The following is a 21,180-nucleotide window of genomic DNA, read 5'->3' on the forward strand; positions in this document are numbered from 1 at the left end:
CTTATATATACCACCACCACTTTTACTATTTATGTATTATAGTAGAGGTATTCTGTAAGAAGAAAACGGTGTTTCACCGTTAAAACATTTCTCATTTTTGAATTATAAGAAGAAGGCTGTTCACTTTTACGACATCAAAGTTACATTAATGTAAACTATTTACCTATATAGTTTATTAAAATGTGTTTTTAATAGCTTACCATGAATCATGGAATTTTTAACTTAAATTGTTTGAAACTCATGATTAGACCCAAATACACTTTTAGGTAAATCACGCAGAAGATTGTATTACACGAAGTCAATTATAGATAACTAGCTGAATCTGTGTCTTCACACAAACTTCTAAATACCGTTTTACCCCCTTAGAGATGGATTTTGGTAAAATCTTAGCGGGTATCTACACCCTAAGGAACCTACATGTCAAATTTGAAGTTAATAAGTATAATAATAAAATACGTGACATTGGCGAAATAATCTGTGCCTTGTCGGCACAACTAAAAGCCATTAAACCAAGAATTGAATAATAATAAAATTAAGACCGATGTATGTATGTCTCATTTGAGTTACAAATACGCTATTGTAATCTTATTGTTTTTGATTATTGTCTATTAATTATATTACATTTGACAGTACGCCAGAAGGCTTCGTTTGTCTACTCTGACAAATAATCTAGACTCTTGTCTATAGCAAATAAACTGTGAGTAGTAGTAAAATAAGACAATAGCTTATACAATAGTTAATTAATATCTCGTAAAGTAAAATTTCTTTCTTCTTAAATATTCCGTCATATAAAAATAAAATTTCTTTATTAATTATTAGAAGTATTACTCTAAAAGGAAATATAACTGGTTTGGAAAAGAAAATACAGAGCTGAATAGAACGGGCGAAATAATGTCAGCTGATTTTCTTTTGTCAATATATAATTGTTTACATATATTCAATATAATATATAATATTCAGGAGGCATCACAGATTAAAAGTTTTTATTCCATTCGTGATAAATAATTGATAATTAATAAGATCATTAAATCAAATTTAAACAATTCAATCAATTTTGCTTGTTATTATGAATAACCTATTAATAGTACCAACATAATAAAATGATTTTATTTATTCGCGTTAATCCAGTTTATCCAACATACAAATACGAATAGGCTACGATTTAAGTGCTACTGTTGGGCAGACGGCACTTAAGTCATTTTTCATCTTACAGACATCATCAATCCACGCTTACATTATCTATTCATATATTTTACTGTGTGGGTGTATACGATTACTAAATAACACTTCCACAATTCAAAGAACAATTTTTCACTTAGATATAATGGTAAGTATTTTAGAAGGATCGTCGCTGTTTCGAATATTCACAGTAACGACTGTGGTTTCTTTCAATAAATTCCTTCTACTAAATTTTGCAACAGAAAATAAAAAAGAATCAATTTCAAAATCTGAACAAAATTATATTAAAACAAAATAGCTGAATAATAAAGCCGGTGTTTCACAAGGACCTAATTTATGTCACACTTTATATTCTGTATCTGTTTTTGATAGCATGACTATATTTAAAATATAAGCTATCGTAAATTATGTGACGTATTACATAAGAAGTATTTATGCAAATTTATCACTGCAATTACATGTAATGATATTTTTCAATTAAATAATGGTAAAGCAGCGGTGTGCCTCATATTATAACTATACTTAAACTATACATTTTGGATTTTTTTAGGATATTCATAAATAATTTAGAGATATTATTTAATAATATATACGGAGATGAGTTACTTACCAGTTCCATTGATTCCTGAGGGTCTGATGCGGGCGTCGTAACGACCTGGACCAAGGATCTGGTCCAGGATCTGTTTCTCTTTCTCCCTGAAGTTTATCTTCGCATTCATACATCTGAACATGAGCAATACAACTTATTTGATTTCTGTGTTTAAACTAAATCTTAATCAATTAATTATATTGATAATAATTGTATCATTAACAATGCAAATATAGCTAAAGCAAAGAAGACGAGACCAGGGGAATTACATGTTACATCATTCTTTACACTGGTTGGTCTGATTTTGTAAGAGATAAAAATTTAGATCCTGTCATCGTCTTGATTATTTACCTTTCCATTATTGAATAAACAGAAAACCTTTTGTACATTTCGAAAGAAAAAATATTCTGAATTCTATAAAAACAAAATTCTATCTAATTTCTAAATACGTAATCGGTACCAATGTCAACATTTCAACGGTCTGACAGCCTCGGTTTCGGTCTGTGCCGTCAGTTATTTTTAACGGCTAGTGATTATTTTATCAGAACATTTGTTAGCTAACATGTTATTTAGAACTTTCGACATTATGTTTTTTTTTATTCAGCGACATTTTCTTCACTTCTTTTATTAAATTTCTGTTGTTAGTCTGTTTGCGTCAAATATATCTGAATTAAAGCTAATTCAAACTGTGCACATACTTTCGTTGCTGACAAAACAATCTGATGTTATAATACCGTTAACTTTATTTATTTTCGTAATTAAATTAAATGAAGATTGTTTTTCAGTTTTGTGCATATCCATTTGTGTGGACTCACTCATGACATGCGGCAGATTATGTACTATGACAGATATATTGTGTTCTAGTTTGAGGAGTAACCACGACAGTGTAATTACAGAGTCTTAACATCTTAGATCCAAAGGTTGGTGGCACATTGATTATGTAAGGGATGGTAATATAACGACACCAATGTTTGTTATGCGTATTGGACACATGTGTAACATCAGCTGTCCTATTTGCCTATTTTATAAAAATAACTCGCTTTTCAACATGATAACTTTTTCATTCTTGAACTTATCATTAGCTAATGACAAAATTCAGATTATCAAACACTTTTAAATATAACGATATTATGCGGCACTTAAAAACTCAATCCACAAGGAAGACCACACATGAAGTTTTTACAGTACAGTTTGCCAATTTATTCTACATTAAAAAAATATACTTTTCAATTGAATGATTCAAATACCAGCATTGTTGAAACGAGTGCGTAGTAACCTTGGATGTCGTAAATAGTTCAAATTCTCGTTGCTATACCATCGTCGCTATTTAAATGTAGCAATTGTTAAAGAGATAAAGAGGCACGTCTGCGAAATATTGCACTTAATAACTGTCAAATTAATTCGTCGCATTTATATTTGAAGACTAGCGCCCGCTCCCGAACGTGGGCAATTTATTTTCGAAGACAATGATATAATATAAATATAATTTATACCCTATTGCAGTAACAGGAATTTCTGTCTGTGAAAATAAAATTATAATTTGATCTTTAATTTCGGAGATTATTACCTACAGTAAAACAAATATTTTTCAAATTTCTATAACATTATTATAGACAAACAAAGAGTGCTTTGATAATAATAAAATAAATAACATTAAAACAGTATGTAAACAAGCGCCGTTTTCTTTTTTTTTATTCTTTATTTTCTGTCATCGTATATTTATTTAGCCTCAGGCTTCCGTGTCCTTGTTGTACCATCGCACTTATTTCAATCTATCAATCATTGAGCTGTAGTCTATAGCAAGGCGAAACGCCATACACATCCAGGTAGATCAGATATATTTTCCAAACCTTTGTTAAACCTAATTCCTATGTATTATTTTTTCGAATGATCACAACAAGGACTATAATTTTCTCTAATCATCGTCAATAGTAAATGCAGATCACTGAAAATTAATTTAAGGTAGTACACTTTTGAATGACTTGCCTTATCTCTTCGAGGCAGCTATTGTTACACAGGTTTGTTATAAAAATTTAATGATCATGAATGATTTTTTTTACGTAAGCGGACGAGCAAATGGGCCATCTGATAGTGAGTACCACTGCCCATATGAATTGGAAAATTTAACGATTCCTTGCATCGCCAATGCTTCCCCGACCTTGAGATCTGAGGTATAGATACCTTGTGCCTGAAACTATACTATCTCATTCCCCTTTAAGCTAGAACACAACAGTACTAGTACTACCGCTTAGCGGTAGATTATGATGGTGGTACCTACCCAGGCTTGCATAAAACACGACCACCAAGTATCCTGCTATTTTTTCTGTAATTTGTCTGTTAAAAAAAACTTTTCTATATCTCTAGTATAATTTTATGCATTATTAAACGCCACAGCTAATAAATGCTATGTTTTATTTCTAAAATCATTTATGAAACAACAATCATACATCATAGTGTTGGATTCGCCGCGTACCGATTAATTTCGACCACATAGTTTTGCGACACACTTGAGTTATCGCTTCACAAATTATATTTTTATGTCAACGAATACCAAACGAAAGTACAGCATTACTTGAATATTATATTCAGATTTTTTTTATTTGCAACTACGTGTCGCTCGCGGCTCGCGATTTAGGTTTTGGTTGTCAAGTGTTAAGCATTAAAAGTAGTCTTTGTAGATCAAACTCGCTTCGTATAAAATTTCATCAAATTTGGTTTAGTGGGTTCATCGTGAAAGAGTACCAAACAGACAGTTTATCTTTTGAATTTATAATATTAGTATAATTGTTATAACAATGTTAATCTCCGTATTGCGTGGACAAAAATTTGTGTCATTGTCATACCTACTTCAATCACATCTATACTAATTTAATATTATATAGTTTAAACTTCGGAAAGGAAAAGCTTTTGGCTTTAAATAGCCCAATCATTGAAAACACTTATAGTCTACGAATCATAGCGCGAGGCGGTAACGTTTAATACTGTTTTAACATTACACGAACTATGTATTTTTTTTTATTTGACTACTCATATATTAAAGATGTGCATATCCCACACGATCTCTCAATTAATATGCAGATAAACATAGTATATACTTACGTTGCGAGGTTTAAAATGTATAGCACTAGTAGAACAAGGAGGGCACATGATGGCCGAGTGACGTCCATCCTCCGTCTGGAAAAAATACAAAAAAACATATTATAGGTCACCATAGGTAAGTAGCTCATAGCACGGTAGCATGCGTAAGCAAGCCCGTGGCGCCCGCCGAAAGATGGAGAGGTTACCGCTTTTTTAGTGGGTAAACCCGGTGGATCCCCGGTGTCACCCCCCCCCCCACTTTCCATCACGTGGGGGAAGCGCGTAAAGCGTTTTTCCAAAAAAAAGGTAAGTAGCTCACGTCACCAATGCGTCAATAAATTTGGGAACTAAGATGTGTCTATATCCTTCATGATTGCTATCGAACTGACTCTCTCATTCTTCCAAATGGAAGCCCTAACCACATAATAACGAATCACAACTACACTGAGCTATCTTAGTCTCTCTACAAACATTATTACTATAAATAACATAGTTATAGTTACATTAGCACTGGATTAGCACTGGAATTTAATACTATAAAGTCAATATTTTAGCGTGTGGCAAAACAATTAAGCTGTTTGAATTTATTATACCTACGTTTTAGAACATTTAATGGCTACATAGATATACATATACTCAATTCTTATATAGGACTAGTTTACTGTATATATTATCCTAATACATAAAGGTTAATAATTGTCTCAGGATCTCGGGATAACTAGTCAGATTCTCTAGTTGATTGCACACCTTGGGAACGAGATCGTCTCCAGGTTGTTTCAAATAACAAAAATCTGTTTCTATTATTATACATGAACATGAAATTAAAAAAAAAAACTTTTCCCCCGAGGTTCCTTCGCCGGTTTTTCTCAGGTCCGAGGTGTTAAATTCCGAACCGGTGGTAGTTTTTTCACTATCAATAAGCAAGTGTAAACACTTCTAAATTGAATAAAGACTATTGACTTTGAGATTGCAACAATAGCCCGTTTATTGATAAAAATTCTATTTATGTCCCATTCTCTTTTTAAATACGTCTTCCGAACACGTGGCAGAATTACATTGAAACTAGACGTGCAAGTTGAATGAATAGATGAATTATTAACACAAATTAAGCACATGAATATTCAGCGGGTGTAGCCTGGGTTTGTCGCAGTCATCGGCTAAGATATACGCTATAGTCCAGGTGTAGTAAGTACTATATGGCTAACCGTGTGTGTAAACTCGTGTGTAATATAACGTCTTTTTTTGTGCCAAAAAGGCACAGATTTCGCCAATGTCACGTGCGATGGAGAAGACACGATGGAGATTGATCGTTACGGATGAGATTACAGGCTAAAATTAATTTTGAAGACACAATAGTAGTAGACGGATTGGAAACCCATAACCTAAAAATATAACTTGCTAGCGTTCATTTATCTTTTTGACGTTAGATGTAGGGTACATATAATAAAAAAACATTTATATTTTACTTGCGACCCAGCTTCGTGTACAATCCTGATACTAAATAAAGAAGAGAATGTTTAATTTATCAGTATTTCTTTACTTTTCAGTGTAACTACAAGCACAAGGGACATAGCATCTTGGTTCCCAAGGTTGGTGGCGCATTGACGATGTAAGGAATAGTTAATATTTCTTACAGCGTCATTGTCTATGGGTGATTTTGACCACTTACCATCAGTTGGCCCATATGCTCGTCCGCCAACCTATACCATAAAAAAAGTATATTGCCCACACATTATATACAAAAAACTTCAACTAGAATCACTCTATTTATTAAAAAAAAAACGCATCAAAATCTGAGCATACATAGGGACAGACAGCGGTAAGCGACTTTATTTATACTATGTTATGATTTTTGCGAGACGGAGTAGAGTTGCCAACAACAACAACAACAACAGCCTGTAAATTCCCACTGCTGGGCTAAAGGCCTCCTCTCCCTTTGAGGAGAGGGTTTGGAACATATTCCACCACACTGTTCCAATGCGGGTTGGTGGAATACACATGTGGCAGAATATCTATGAAATTTGTCACATGCAGGTTTCCTCACGATGTTTTCCTTCACCGCTGAGCACGAGATGAATTATAAAGTCAAATTAAGCACATGAATCAGCGGTGCTTGCCTGGGTTTGAACCCGCAATCATCGATTAAGATGCACGCGTTGTAAAGAGTTGCCAGTTATTTATAAAAAAAAACCTTACCCGTATCAAATACTATATTAACTAAATAGAAATTATTACTTTTAAATAATTTATGAATTATATAAATTTAAATATTTCACGATTTTTCACAAGAAAATAAATGATTTGTGTTTTCCACGGTCGCGTGAATATAGTTTCTGTCATACGAGTTCAATAAAGCAACATGCAACTTTATGTACACAAATATAATTAAAAAGATATCGTTCATTATTAATAATAATAATAATAATATAATAATAATAGCCTTTATTCAGACAAAAAAGAATATTTTTTTTTTTGTTTTTAGTTTACAATTAGTTCACACTGCATCAACTGTCTACATATAGTCTACAATGTCTGTATGTCACTTATTGACAAAGGCCTCCTCCAACTGTCGCCATTTCTCCCTGTTCTTTGCCAATCTTGGCCATGTTCCACCAGCTATGGTCTTGATTTCATCGACCCATCGTCTGAACGGTCTACCCCGTTTTCTTTTCTTGTGTCCGGTATACCAATCCATAACTAATTTTGACCATTTTTCCCTCCCTCTAATTGTGTGACCTGACCACTTCCATTTTAATTTCCTTATTGTTTTTACCACATCTGTTGTTCTCGTTTCTTTCTTTATGGTTGCAATTTGGATTTTGTCAGAGAGTCTCTTTCCCATCATGCTTCTTTCAATGGAATTCTGGCATGTTTGTAGCTTCTTTTCATCCTTTTTTCTGAGTGCCCATGTTTGGCAACCATAAGTAAGTATAGGAAGTATACATTTGTCAAAGAGTTTTCGTTTAATGTTTAGCTTAATTTCACTGTTTTTCATTATTTCTTTTAAACTCCAATATCTCTTCCATGCATTTCCAATACGTCTGTCGATTTCTTTTTTGGTCAAATCTGAGGGGGAGATTATTTGTCCCAGATATATATACTCTTCAACATATTCTATTGTATTGTTATTGATACTAATTGGTGTTTGTTTCCCATTTGTCATGACTTTCGTTTTTTGTGTGTTCATGACTAATCCTACTTTTTGACTTTCTCTATCTAGATCGTTCAGCATTATTTGCAGGCCTTCACTCGTCGCCGAAATTATTATTAGGTCATCCGCGAATCTCAGATGCGATAACTTTTGACCATTAATGGACAACCCACAATTTTCCCAGTTCAGGTGTCTGAAAACTTTCTCCAAAACAGCCGTAAAAAGTTTAGGAGAGAGAGGGTCGCCTTGGCGTACACCTCTGTCTATTTTAATCTCCTTCCCTTCCTTTTCTAGTTTAATTTTAGCTGTGCTGTTCTCATAGATGTTTCTTAGTATCCTTATATATTTGCATTCGACTCCTTGGCTCTTCAGTGCTTGCCAAATCTCTTCATGCTCTATGGTGTCGAAAGCTTTGCTGTAGTCCACGAAGCAGCAATAGAAAGTAAAGTTAAACTCTTTACTTTTTTCAAATAATTGTTTTATTACATACATGTGGTCTAAAGTCGAGTATCCGCTTCTGAATCCTGCCTGTTCTTTTGGCTGGCTTTCATCTAACCTATTATTTATTCTATCCAGTATTATTTTTGCAAAGACTTTGTAGATGTTCGATGACAAACTAATAGGCCTATAGTTATTTATGTTATCTTTGTCCCCTTTTTTATGTAAAAGTATTATAGTCGACGTTGTCCATTGGTTAGGTATATTTTCGGTTTGAAGCACTTCATTGAAAATGTGTTGTAGAATTGATATTAGGTGGTCTTTATTAAGTATGATGAACTCGTTGGTTATACCATCAGACCCTGGAGCTTTATCTTTCTTTTGGGATGTTATAGCTTTATTTATTTCTGCAGGGATTATTTCTGGTATAATGCTTTCTTCATTTAAATCTGTCTTTCGTATGAAATGATTTTTCTTCTCATATAGTTCCTTGAAAAAGCTACTAGCTATAGACAAGATTTCAGGTCTCCGTTTCTCTTGTTTGTGGTTCTTATTTATTAAATTTGGTATCCAGTTTTGTTTCTCTGAAAGTTGTTTTATAGCTTTTTTAGTACCACCAGTTTTTTTAATGCATTCTTCAAGCAGTTCCACCCTGTATTTTTGTCGATCCTTTCTCATTTGTGATTTTATTTTCTTACTCAATCCAGCTATTTCTTTTCTTATACTTTTTGACTTTTGCGGATATGATATAAGTTCTGCTCTGGATCGTAAAAGCTCTTTACTTTTATTTCCAACCCATTTTATTGTTTTATTTTCACCTTTCTGTTCAATCTTACTGTTTCTGTACAAGAGTTCTTGAAATGTATTGTACTTATGTTGTATGTCAAAGCCTTTGGTATTTTGTATGAAGTGTTGTAATTTTTGTTGTAATGTTTCACTACTTTCCAATGCTACGTCGTTTATTTTCTTTACCATAAAGGGTCGACTCTTCTTGGTTCTATCGATATTTAACTTTGCTCTCACCATTCTGTGGTTGCTGTTGAAATTAATTTTGTTTATAACTCTACAATCATGAAATTTTTTATATTTATTTGTTAGGATGTAATCTATTTCGTTTTTGTGGAAGCTGTCTGGATGTATCCATGTCCATCTATTATTTTTACGGTTCTTGTACAGACTGTTTAGTATTGTTAAGTTGTATTCATAAGCTAGTTCTATCATCATGTTACCATTCCTTGTTCTTTTCCCTGAGGAAGTATATGGACCTAGGACAATTTCCTCACCATCTCTTCTATCGCCCGTTCTAGCATTAAAATCGCCCATTACTATTAAATTATTGTGTGTGTGGGTTTTGATAGCCTCTGATAATGTATTATAGAAGTGCTTGATTTCTGATAGATTGGATGTCTCTGTTGGAGAGTAAACTTGGACAATTGACCACATTTCGTTTTGGGGTGGAAGTTTTATATTAAGAATTGCAATACGTTCTGATATACCGATAAATTCATGAATGTATGGTTTAAATTTTTTCTTAATTAAAAATCCCGTTCCATGCAGGCCTGGTGTTTCTCCTTTGTAGTATAATAAAAAGTCTCCATGATCATCTATGCTTTCTCCTAGACGTCTTACTTCGCATAGTCCTATTATAGACCAACGTATATCTTTGAGAGCCAGGATTAATTCTGCTAGGCTTTCATTTGTTCTCAGCGAGAGAGTATTATATGTTGCAATGTGCATTATATCTTCTTTTTGATTGGCTTTTGTGGAAAGGGTACATTTTTGACTTTGGATTGAGGTAGTTGGAGGGTAGCGGTCTTCTTCCCCCACGGTGACCAACCGGATTGGGGTGTCTTTGTATAAAGTTGGTTTCGATTGTGTTGTTATGTATTGGTTACCGGTGTCGATGTAGCTTACGAGTTTTTTGGGATTTCTGATAGTGACGCAGATCTTCCCCTTTCAATATAGGAGAGTATGTTGGGTCTTGTACTATCTTTTCCTGGGGGTTTGCTTGAGGAAGTGTTCTGTCTGTGCGAAATGATTGTTGTGTTCTTTTTCTGGTTTTGATTTGATGAGTTCGGAGAAGCAGACTCTTCTCTTTTTCTTTTTTCTGGGATGTTGTCTTTTTTCTTCACTATTAATTTATTTTGTTTGATATAAGCTACATTTCCTTTCTTTTTTTCCTCTTCAACTTGTATTTGAAGCTGCTTTCTTTTTTCTAACATTTCCTTGGAATAGTCTTCTTTGATATATATTCCTTGGGGAAGTTTTGACTTGTTTCTTAGAATGATATGTTTTTTCCATACAGTCGTAAACGAAACAACGACTGGACGGTTTTTGTTGTTATTTCTTTTCCCAATTCTGTATATATTGTTTATTTCACTACTTTCCAAGTGTGTTCCTGTCTTAATTACTGCATCTTTTATGTAGTCAATGAGTTCGCTCTCAGTTTTTCCAACCTCTTCAACTCCGAAAAAGACAAGGTTATTCTTTCTTTTTTCCTCTTTTAAGAATTTTACTTCCTGTTGCAGCTGAGATATTTGTAATTTAAGATTATTATTTTCTTCTTTGATGCATCTCAATTTTTCATCTAACATTTCCGTTAGGTTTTGGGTGACTGAATTTGTAATGTGAAGAGTTTGTCTATTTAGTTTCTCATCTATCATGTTTATAAACCATTCCATATCTTTTTTCTCCATTTTGGTAGGATTTTGTATTTATGGCAACACTGGGAGTGGCAGAGATGACACTGAAGTTGATAGATGTCAATCCAGCCGTCCAAGTCACTCGACTACTGCACTTGACGGTTGATTTGTTATGATGTCGATGTTGGTGACACTTTACTTGCGAACTTCACTAAAATCTTCGATTTCCAATTTTTTTTTTTCTTAGTTAAATATATATATTTATTTTTTAATATTAATATTATTCTTTATATATATATTTTTTTTTTTTTTTTACTACTTTTATTTGAAGCAAAAACCAAACGTTTTTTCTGCGTGGAACGAAACGTAGTATTCTTCAGTTGGTAGCACTGCGGAAGTCAGCGACTAACTTCGCTCTTGTTTACGTTTATTTGATAGTATGAAAAAAATGAAGTTTTTCTAACCGTCAATTTCTTATGCGTAATTTCCAAATTATGATTGATCTTCGATGTTTCTTCGATGTTTATGTTCAGTCCAACTTCCTTTTTCTCTTGTGCACGGGATCTGATGTATTAAGGTATGGTTTGTAAGGTTTTATACTTCTTTTCCAATTAAAATTGTGGAGCACTTTTACAACACAGTTACTGCTTTGACAACCGGAACCGGATCTCCGTTCATTATTAAATAGCAATAAAATTTATGGCTTTTTAAACTATTTAATGTTCCTGCTTTCGTTTGTATAGATTTTAATAAAAACAGATTTTCATTTCGAATTCGATCGTACCATATCGTAGTACATCGTATTAGATTCTCTGCGCCAAAATTTACACAAAATTAAAATTTATTTTACTGTTCAATTGTGAGAAGAAAAATTTTATAATAACAAAAAGTAGTAAAATTATCAATACTGATAAATTACGCCAGAAGGCTATATATGAGTAGGAAATTTATATCGGTTAACTCTGTAATAATGACGTATATATTAAATTAGTAGTTCAACAATACTAATACAACAACCACAGACCATATTTCCCATTACTGAGCTAAAACCTCTTCACTTATTGAGAAGAAGGTTTGAAACATATTCCATGCTGTTCCAATGCGGGTTGGTGGAATACACATGTTGCTGAATTTCTATGATATTAGACACATGTATGTTTCCTCACGTTTTCCTTCACCGCCGAGCGTGAGCCTTAAGACTAATAACTACATGATAATATACACTTTTACCCACTTATTAAAATATCAACAAAAAAAACGATATGAAATTTCTATATATAGCACTGCTAATTACTAAACAAATTACTAATTTTAATTGCATGACTTTAATCATAGTTCCGTCTAGCTTTATCAAATACTCAACACCATAGCATTCCCTATAATTATCCTGAGAACTATTCCAACTGGCACAAAGGATTCTTAAAAGCCCTGCTACGAAGGTGTTATTATGCTATAATTTAACTTATGCTACGCGTGAAATGAAAGTGTGAAAAAAAAGCCTGGAATTAATACTTGTTGACTTCCAGGCAGAATATATTACAACAACAACAACAATAATAACAACAACAGCCTGTAAATTCCCACTGCTGGGCTAAAGGCGTCTTCTCCCTTTGAGGAGAAGGTTTGGAAACATATTCCACCACGCTGTTCCAATGCGGGTTGGTTGGTGTATTCCACACATGTGGCAGAATTTCTATGAAATTTGTCACATGCAGGTTTCCTCACGATGTTTTCCTTCACCGCTGAGCACGAGATGAATTATAAGGACAAATTAAGCACATGAAACAGCGGTGCTGAGATGCACGCGTTCTAACCACTGGGCCATCTCGACTTTAATATATTACACACATATATAATTGGATTTAACTAACACTGTATTTTCAAATGTTGAAGTGAGTATTTAGTTTATGAGTATTTCAAATGTTGAAGTGAGTATTTGGTAGAATGAATCTACTTTCCGAAACGGTGGTAGCTTCACTTAATATAGTTGTTAAATGAATATATAAAAGTGCTTGTAAAAGCATACTTAAATAAAGTATAATTTGATTTGATATGCTGTGCCTTATTTTTTATTAATGTTTATATTTTGCTCAAAGTTATGGCCAGTATTATTAATTTTTAAGCTAGATTCTGTAGAAAAGTATTTTTTTAAATCGATAAAATTACAGGTAATTAAAATGTAAATAACGACGCTATTTTAAGGTCAACTATAATTATATATAAAGGCTACATTTTTAATTAAAAAACCTTTTTAGTGTCATTTTTATTTCTTATCTATATTAATATTATTGTATAAATTTATTATAAATATGAAAAATGCATGAATATTTGCAATCGGCTTAAGAATAAACATTTTACTTTGTTCTCATACAGTTAAGTTTTTTTTTAATTTTACAGATAAATTTTACAAATAGACTGTTTGGCGGTAAAATATCTGATCATTGGGTGGTCTGATCCTTTCCAGACGTGAAAAATGTCTTACCACCAAGCAATATAAATAATACTGGCAATAAAAACGTTTAAAAAAAGTCAACTAGCAGACAAAATCAATTTCACCTTAACTAACGCTGGTAACTTCCGCACCTAAAACATATTTACATTCGACGCTCCCTCCCTAAATAAGTTACTAACGAAAATTGTATCAGCTCCCGACCGCCATTTTGAAAAGGGCGGATGTAAATAAATTAGTGTGAGGGAAATAGCGTATGACACTAACGAAGTTTGCGTCGCTATCGACTATCGATAAATAATGCACTACATTACGATTCTAGCGTCACATTAATTCTGTATTCGTCTAAACAATTTTCAAACTAAATACACCCCTCTCATCTAATTTTGTCCACCCCTACTGTCCCACTAATTTCTATTATTTAGATCTTTAGCTCCGACAGCTCTTCCAATTGTCAATCTTTTCCTGCTCCACCACTAATAACTTTTTATATTATTCGTTTAATTTTTTAAATTAAACGTTCTATTTAAAAAAAAAAATATATTTTTTAAAATTAGTGTCAATAAAATTTTATAACGACCAAAAGTGATAAAAATTTAATTTATCTTGGAAATGTATCTATTTCATTTGGCATCAAGTCGATCAAATAAAATCCAACTATTTTTATTCAAATAGACTTTGATACAAACTTTTCAATCAATCAATCAATGCTAATGCTGTTTCCTGCTCTAAATGATTGTTGTGTTATAAATATTAGGTTTTTATCTCCAATGTTTTTTGAATAGCAACATTGAAACATGTAATGTAGGGCTATATAAAAGAACTCGCGACCGTTTAGACTGTCTTTACATTCGATACTGACTATTTAGATAATTTTTAGAGAATACTGAAGCGTTAATGAAACGCGAATATTATCAGCTCCCAAGATGATTACATTTCATCATAAATTATTTTGTAAAACAAGATGGTATGTTTGATTCAAATTAAACGTTTAAAATGATGACAAACTAACGACTACAATAAAAATACATGTTATTTACAATTAGTGTTTTTTTTAATTTATACAACTCTTAATTTTTTTTCACACGGTTATTTCAAATTCGTAATACAATCAAGATCAATGTGAGTTGACATTTATATTGTGACAATAAAATAAATATTAATTTAAATTCGTTATAATACACCACAGATTAAAATAATCCCGAATATAAATCGAGTTGTTTATATATTATGTCAGACGTGAAAAATGTTACACATGTACATAAAAAAATTCAACACAAAAAATATTTAATCATTCGTAATCTGTCAAATTTTCCCACGTAAAAAGTGACAGCAAAACTAACATCAAATAGATATTGGAATATCGCCAACTATTCAGAAAAGTTACCGGAATACGCAAATAAAGGTAAGCTGTATAAAAATAACTATAATTAGGTGCTACTTACACTCACCCTACATTATATGATTTTACTTTACGTTTAATAGTTTTTTTTTTAATTAGTTAAATGCACATCGCACCTTTATCATACGACACTGTCATTATAAAAAAAATGTATTTATATAACATAAAGTATTATCCACTATTTATATATAAAATTAATATTCTAATAAGGATATTTATTTTAAATTATTTGTCCTACCTTTATTTGAATCTAAATAGGAATGCGGGCGCGTATTTTCAAAACACAAAGTATGTCCCTTTATAAATAACCACAGCGTGCGTTTGCCAATTGCACTTCTAAATGTCACACTATTAAAATTTAATACTAAATAAACTGTCTAATAATTTACATGTTAATATCTCACTAATATACTAAATATTGTTCACGTCCGTCCATGAAGAAAGCTCGTTACTAACTGTCGGTGTTACCGTAATCTGTCAAATATAATCAGCTAACGGAGACGTCTACCTAGATGCAGTGCATCTGCGCAGAAGCCATGGCCCCGTGGCTGTATATCTACAACCTTTGAACTACGACAGAAAAAAAAATGTAAATGTCACCATGACAGGTCAATTTGCGACTTTGGCGGTTTCTTTTTATTCGATGTTAATATGTTTATCGAACGTCGGCTACTTGACATGATATGACATGATAATATTATGTCATAATTATATTTAAGTACATTAATAATACGACATAACTAACTTTTGGTTTAATTATATGGACTCTATAAAATCAAAATCGAATACAAAAATAAACTTCATACAAATTTATAATATTTACAGAAAACCTTTAAAAGGCAATTCTAATTGTACACAGTTAACAAACCCTTACTTGGAAATCAACCACTACAGAAAAGATTTTTTTTTTATGGTATAGGTTGGCGGATGAGCATATGGGCCACCTGATGGTAAGTGGTCACCATCGCCCATAAACAATGACGCTGTAAGAAATATAACTATTCCTACATCATCAATGTGCCACCAACCTTGGGAACTAAGATGGTATGTCCCTTGTGCCCGCGGTTACACTGGCTCACTCACCCTTCAGACCGGAACACAACTGAATACTGTTATTTAGCGGTAGAATAATTGATGAGTGGGTGGTACCTACAAGAAAAAAAATGACAAGAAATAAATTTATTTCTTAATTCAATTACAATTTAATTATATGCAACATAATTATATATGTATTTATGAGTTATATTTATAGGTATAAGTATTTGAAATGCTATCCGAAATTCTGTAATAAATCATATCTGATTCGCTAACTTCCTCGTCCATCAGCTGGCGAGTAAATCTGCTGATCCATTATATTGAGCTACGACGGTGTCTGCCAAGAAAACGCTTTCCGGTTTTTCTGTCAAGTAATAATTTTCGGTAACAGCTTGGAGCGCATCCCATTAGATTAAGATTAAAGAAGTAAATCTGTGTTTGCGCCCACACTTGTTTATGTACTATTAGCTGTGTGTGTAACTTATGTACGCGACCTTGTACGCGTTTGAATTTAACAAAATAGAAATACGATTGTAGCCTAAGTTACTGCTTATTCTATATATATATCAGTTATCTGCCAATGAAAGTCCAGTCAAAATCGGTCCAGCCGTTCCAGATTTCAGCCGGTATGAACAGACAGACTGACAGACATAAATTGTAAAAAATGTTGTTTTGGTGAGATGGCCCAGTGGTTAGAACGCGTGCATCTTAACCGATGATTGCGGGTTTAAACCCAGGCAAGCACCGCGGATTCATGTGCTTAATTTGTCTTTATAATTCATCTCGTGCTCAGCGGTGAAGGAAAACATCGTGAGGAAACCTGCATGCGACAAATTTCATAGAAATTCTGCCACATGTGTATTCCACCAACCCGCATTGGAACAGCGTGGTGGAATATGTTCCAAACCTTCTCCTCAAAGGGAGAGGAGGCCTTTAGCCCAGCAGTGGGAATTTACAGGCTGTTGTTGTTGTTGTAGTTTTGGTGTATGTACCGTGTATACATACATATGCATTGAGTAAAATGGGCTATTTAAATATTACAAACAAACACTCCAATTTTATTATATGTATAGATTATATCTACTGCGCAGTTGGCTTACCAAAACAGGACCGCCATGACTGAAGTCCTTTTTAAAGACTTTGTGATTTATGATGGACAAATGTGCCACCTGATTATATAAAGTCGCCATCGTCCAGACACGTTGACAGTAAGTAATATTCTAGTAATCGCCCGCGGCTTTGCTTTTAGGGTGTTGATTGCCAAGTGTAAGTTTTAGTGTTAGGCAAAAAAAGTAGCCGATGTCCTATCTTGGAGTTCGTGTTTGTTTCATAATTAATTTCATGAAATTCGGTTCAGCGGTTTGGTCATCAAAGAGCGACAGATAAACAGACTTCAGTTATATATTATATATATAGATATATATAGATAGACAGTTTCAGAGTTAATTTCACATTTATAATATTAATATAAACATCATTAGTGCATAAAAGTAAAACTTATTTTCTAGGCAATACGATGTTATATGCGTCGTATATGTAGTTAGTTCCTGGCTTACTCACGAATTACTAGAATAGCCAGAAGAGAGAGAGAATAATCTAACCAGATAATCATGGCATCTGATATTATTAATCCGTGAAAATTGAAACATACTAAATGGTTGCACGTACTTCTGACATTTATGCTTTAATTAAAAAACCACAGATACAAATAAATTTACGGTAACTTCTTTACTTCCTAGAATTTGCGTATTGTAGTAAATAAAATCAGAACTTTACTTTTATTTTAATAGTTAGGATGCGTTAGCCGAATTACAGTTTATCTAGATTAAACGAAGTCCTTTTGGCTGATAGAACAGTTACCTTTGCCAAGATGCGACATAATAATGAATATAACAAATTTATAACAATTGATACTCAAAACAGATTAACTAGAAGGTAATGCTTTGTCCAAGCCTGTGTGGGTCTCATTCTTCCGCCAATCAGCTTTACTTGTTGGGTTTCGGTCTCGTTTGGAAGTGTTGCCATGTCACAACCACAAGAGATATAACATCTTTGTTCCCACGATTTCAGGAATATTTAAAGTTGCTTAATTATTACAGAATACCCCAACAAAGTTGCTTCGTACAAGTGAAATAAGGGCTTATAATATACATTGCTAATCATTGGTGTATATAATCCGAAAATTTCAACGATCAATATCATGTTGCTATATTAGTAAATTTATTAATATTCACATACATTACTCTGATCCCAATGTAAGTAGCTAATGCACTTGTGTTATGGAAATCAGAAGTAACGACCGTACTACAAACACCCAGACCCAAGACAACATAGAAAAATAATGAACTTTTTCTACATCGACTCAGTCGGGAATCATGAAAACCGGTGTACACACAACTGGATTCGAGGTTCAGACAATTTATACATAATCCTAATTTCTTTTCACCTAAACCTCAGGTTTTTTTTTATTTATTTATTTATTTTTTCTAATATATTAATATTACACTGTATTTATTTTTTATGTTTATATCTGCTCTGTACACCCCTACCTTTTTCTATATCTGTTTTCCTCTACCTTAAGGTTGCCTGGAAGAGATGGCTGTGTTAGCGATAAGGCCGCCTCTTGTACATATTTCATCTAACCGTGTATATGTGTTTTTTTTTACTGGTGTACAATAAAGAGTATTTTGATTTGATTTTGTTTTGTTTTCTAGTTTTCACTGCCCATAATGAGATGAATTATCAAATAATATAAAGACAAATTAAACGCATGAAAATTCAGCGGAGCCCGATTGAATCCGATGAGATGCACACGTTCTAACCACTGAACCATGTCGGCTTGATAAAAACTTTATTACCTATTTATTTATAGATGTCGTATATAAGCAACATATAGTTTTTATAAAAAAATTAAACTTAAAATAATACTCTTAGAATAAAAATACCTTGCATATTTTTTCTAATTCGAATAATTTTCCCTCATATTTAAATATGACCAAACCGGAAATAAATCGCCCAAATAAAGCAATAATTATGCAAAGCGGATCATAAATTACGTAGTGTGAGGTGACAGACAAAAAATACAGCCGAAATAAGCCTTTCTATTTTTGAATTCGCTTAAAAAGTGCCCAATTATTGAATTAATGGAAAACGTATCTATGCCGAAGATCGCGAGTTTAAATCGAAACAACACTGTTCAATTCAGTTCAATTTTTGGTATAATGGCTTTTAGTTGTGCCAACAGGGCACAGATTATTTCGCCAATGTCACGTAGGATGGAGAAGAAACGAAAGAAATTGCTGTTGAATGTTCGTCTGTCTATAATTCTTGACGTGCTTGGCAGTAAACAAATGACAGGCGTTTTCAGTGTTAGTATTGAAATACTTATGCAGATATAGAAATGTCCAACGGAACAAATTAATATAACAAATAGAAGTTAATGTGATCAATTTTGTTGTACCATACGGTGCCACGCAACTGAAAAAAGTAAAATATAACTTCAAATCTGATAAACGCCACGCCACACGTAACATTAATTTTATGCTAAATGCTATTTAACTAATTGGGATTAAATATTAAAATAGCATTTAATCCCAAATGTATGAAATGTTGAGCAATGCTTCAAAAATAAAAAAAATGACATATTGTTAATACATATGGCACGTGTTCGGAAGAGCATACTTTTGTTTCTTAAAGATTTATAGAACAAAGAAATTACTCTTAAAATGTCATAGTAAGTAACTATGATAGTTAACCACGATATATATGTACCTAAGTTATATTTGCTGTTGCTATGAGACTTCCAACAAAAACGTACAAGGTCAGGATCGAAGGTAAAACTTTAGTATCTCTAAGCAGGTCGTATATCTTTAGGCTGTTTACTTATTTTAGCGTTTTCAGCGCTACCATCCCATACAGGGCAGACAGCGCCCAAGGCTCACTCACGTACATCATACTTACTCAAGGTATGTTTGTTTGCTGGTGGATTAACTAATAACACTTAACTCATATGGTCTTAGCTATAACAATAGTAATTCAAAGTTAAAAAACGCCACTTAAGTACTGGCATAAATAATTTTGACCTTTGACAATTTAGTATTTAAAAATAAATCTTGATGCAGTCGATTATTATAAATAAAATGTAAAACAAGGTATATTATTTATATCATAGATAAAAATATTAACGACCCAAATTAATATGACTTAAATAAAGATTAAATATAATCGTTAATATATTGGAAACTTCTCGGTAGCCATTACAAATATGGCCGCTATTTGCAATCTGTCAAATATTTCTGAATTAATAATGGCGTCTGAGCTCGTTTTAACGGGATATAAATTGTTCGCAGAAGCATTCGATTTGGAACATTAAATATAAATTGCGACGCGACGCTTTATTTTCATTGTAGATACTTTAATTATTAACAGCGCCATTATTACATTGTATTTCAGACAAAATATGGGCGAGGTCACAATGTTTTCCACCAACAGATGGCGTTGCACTTGACGTCACAATTAAAATTTTGATTTATTGAAGTAAACTAGATAATAATACTTTTGCTATTGATTTACATTTAATTATAAACTTACAAGGTTAAATTTTAGCCTGAAAATAAATGAAATATCATGTTTTTTTTTTTAAATAAATAACGGATATTTTTATTATATATAAAAAATATGACGTTATTGATAAAAAAATCTTTCTAGGAAATTACCTGAATATTTTTCAGAAAATAGGTTTAATATCTATTTTTGTTTATGCTGGAAAAAAAAATTGGTGGCCAGTTTAAAAAAAAAAAGCAATACTCACCTTTAGCTACGTCCCATCTCCAGAAAACTCCGGAGCGCGCACTATCGAAAAGGGACTCTAGAAAAGGGTTTTAAAAAACCACTGCTAAATGTTAAAAAATAATAAAAAAACGCTCTTAGAAAAAGGTTTGCGGCGGCGTCCGGGCGCAGACTGGCCCGGGATGGGCGGTGCAGTACATCTTTATTGATCGGGGCGCCGCGCAGCCTCCGGACCAGACGTGGGAGGTGAGCGTTGTTACGTGCAACGTGTTCATTACCTGGCTAACGAGCGTGTTGCAGACGAAATTATTGTTCGCATAATTTATACAATAACAGACATATCCATAAAAACAAAAAAAAACCTTATGAATACCCATATAAAGCCTAAATTTAAATCTCAATCTAAATAAATAACAAATCAAATTTAAC

General features: G+C 32.8%; 1 protein-coding gene across 8 annotated transcripts in view; it reads right to left on the reverse strand.

Annotated features, from left to right (window-relative positions):
* The window catches only part of LOC124538738 (glutamate-gated chloride channel), a 35,213-nt gene extending 14,303 nt beyond the window's left edge, over positions 1–20,910 (reverse strand). For 6 of the 8 annotated variants that reach the window (XM_047115915.1, XM_047115913.1, XM_047115914.1 and 3 more), the window contains exons 1-3: positions 15,167–15,370; positions 4,868–4,942; positions 1,790–1,902 (exon numbers count right to left, since the gene is read on the reverse strand). In XM_047115915.1, coding sequence (XP_046971871.1) covers positions 1,790–1,902; positions 4,868–4,935 — 181 coding nt within the window. In that variant the 5' untranslated portion in view covers positions 4,936–4,942; positions 15,167–15,370. Of the gene's footprint in view, positions 1–1,789; positions 1,903–4,867; positions 4,943–15,166; positions 15,371–20,773 lie in introns of those variants that run through there. The other 2 variants (XM_047115910.1, XM_047115916.1) reach the window with 2 other exon arrangements.
* Positions 20,911–21,180: the final 270 nt, after the last annotated feature.

Source organism: Vanessa cardui, chromosome 21 (assembly GCF_905220365.1).
Source record: "Vanessa cardui chromosome 21, ilVanCard2.1, whole genome shotgun sequence".
Taxonomy (NCBI): domain Eukaryota; kingdom Metazoa; phylum Arthropoda; class Insecta; order Lepidoptera; family Nymphalidae; genus Vanessa; species Vanessa cardui.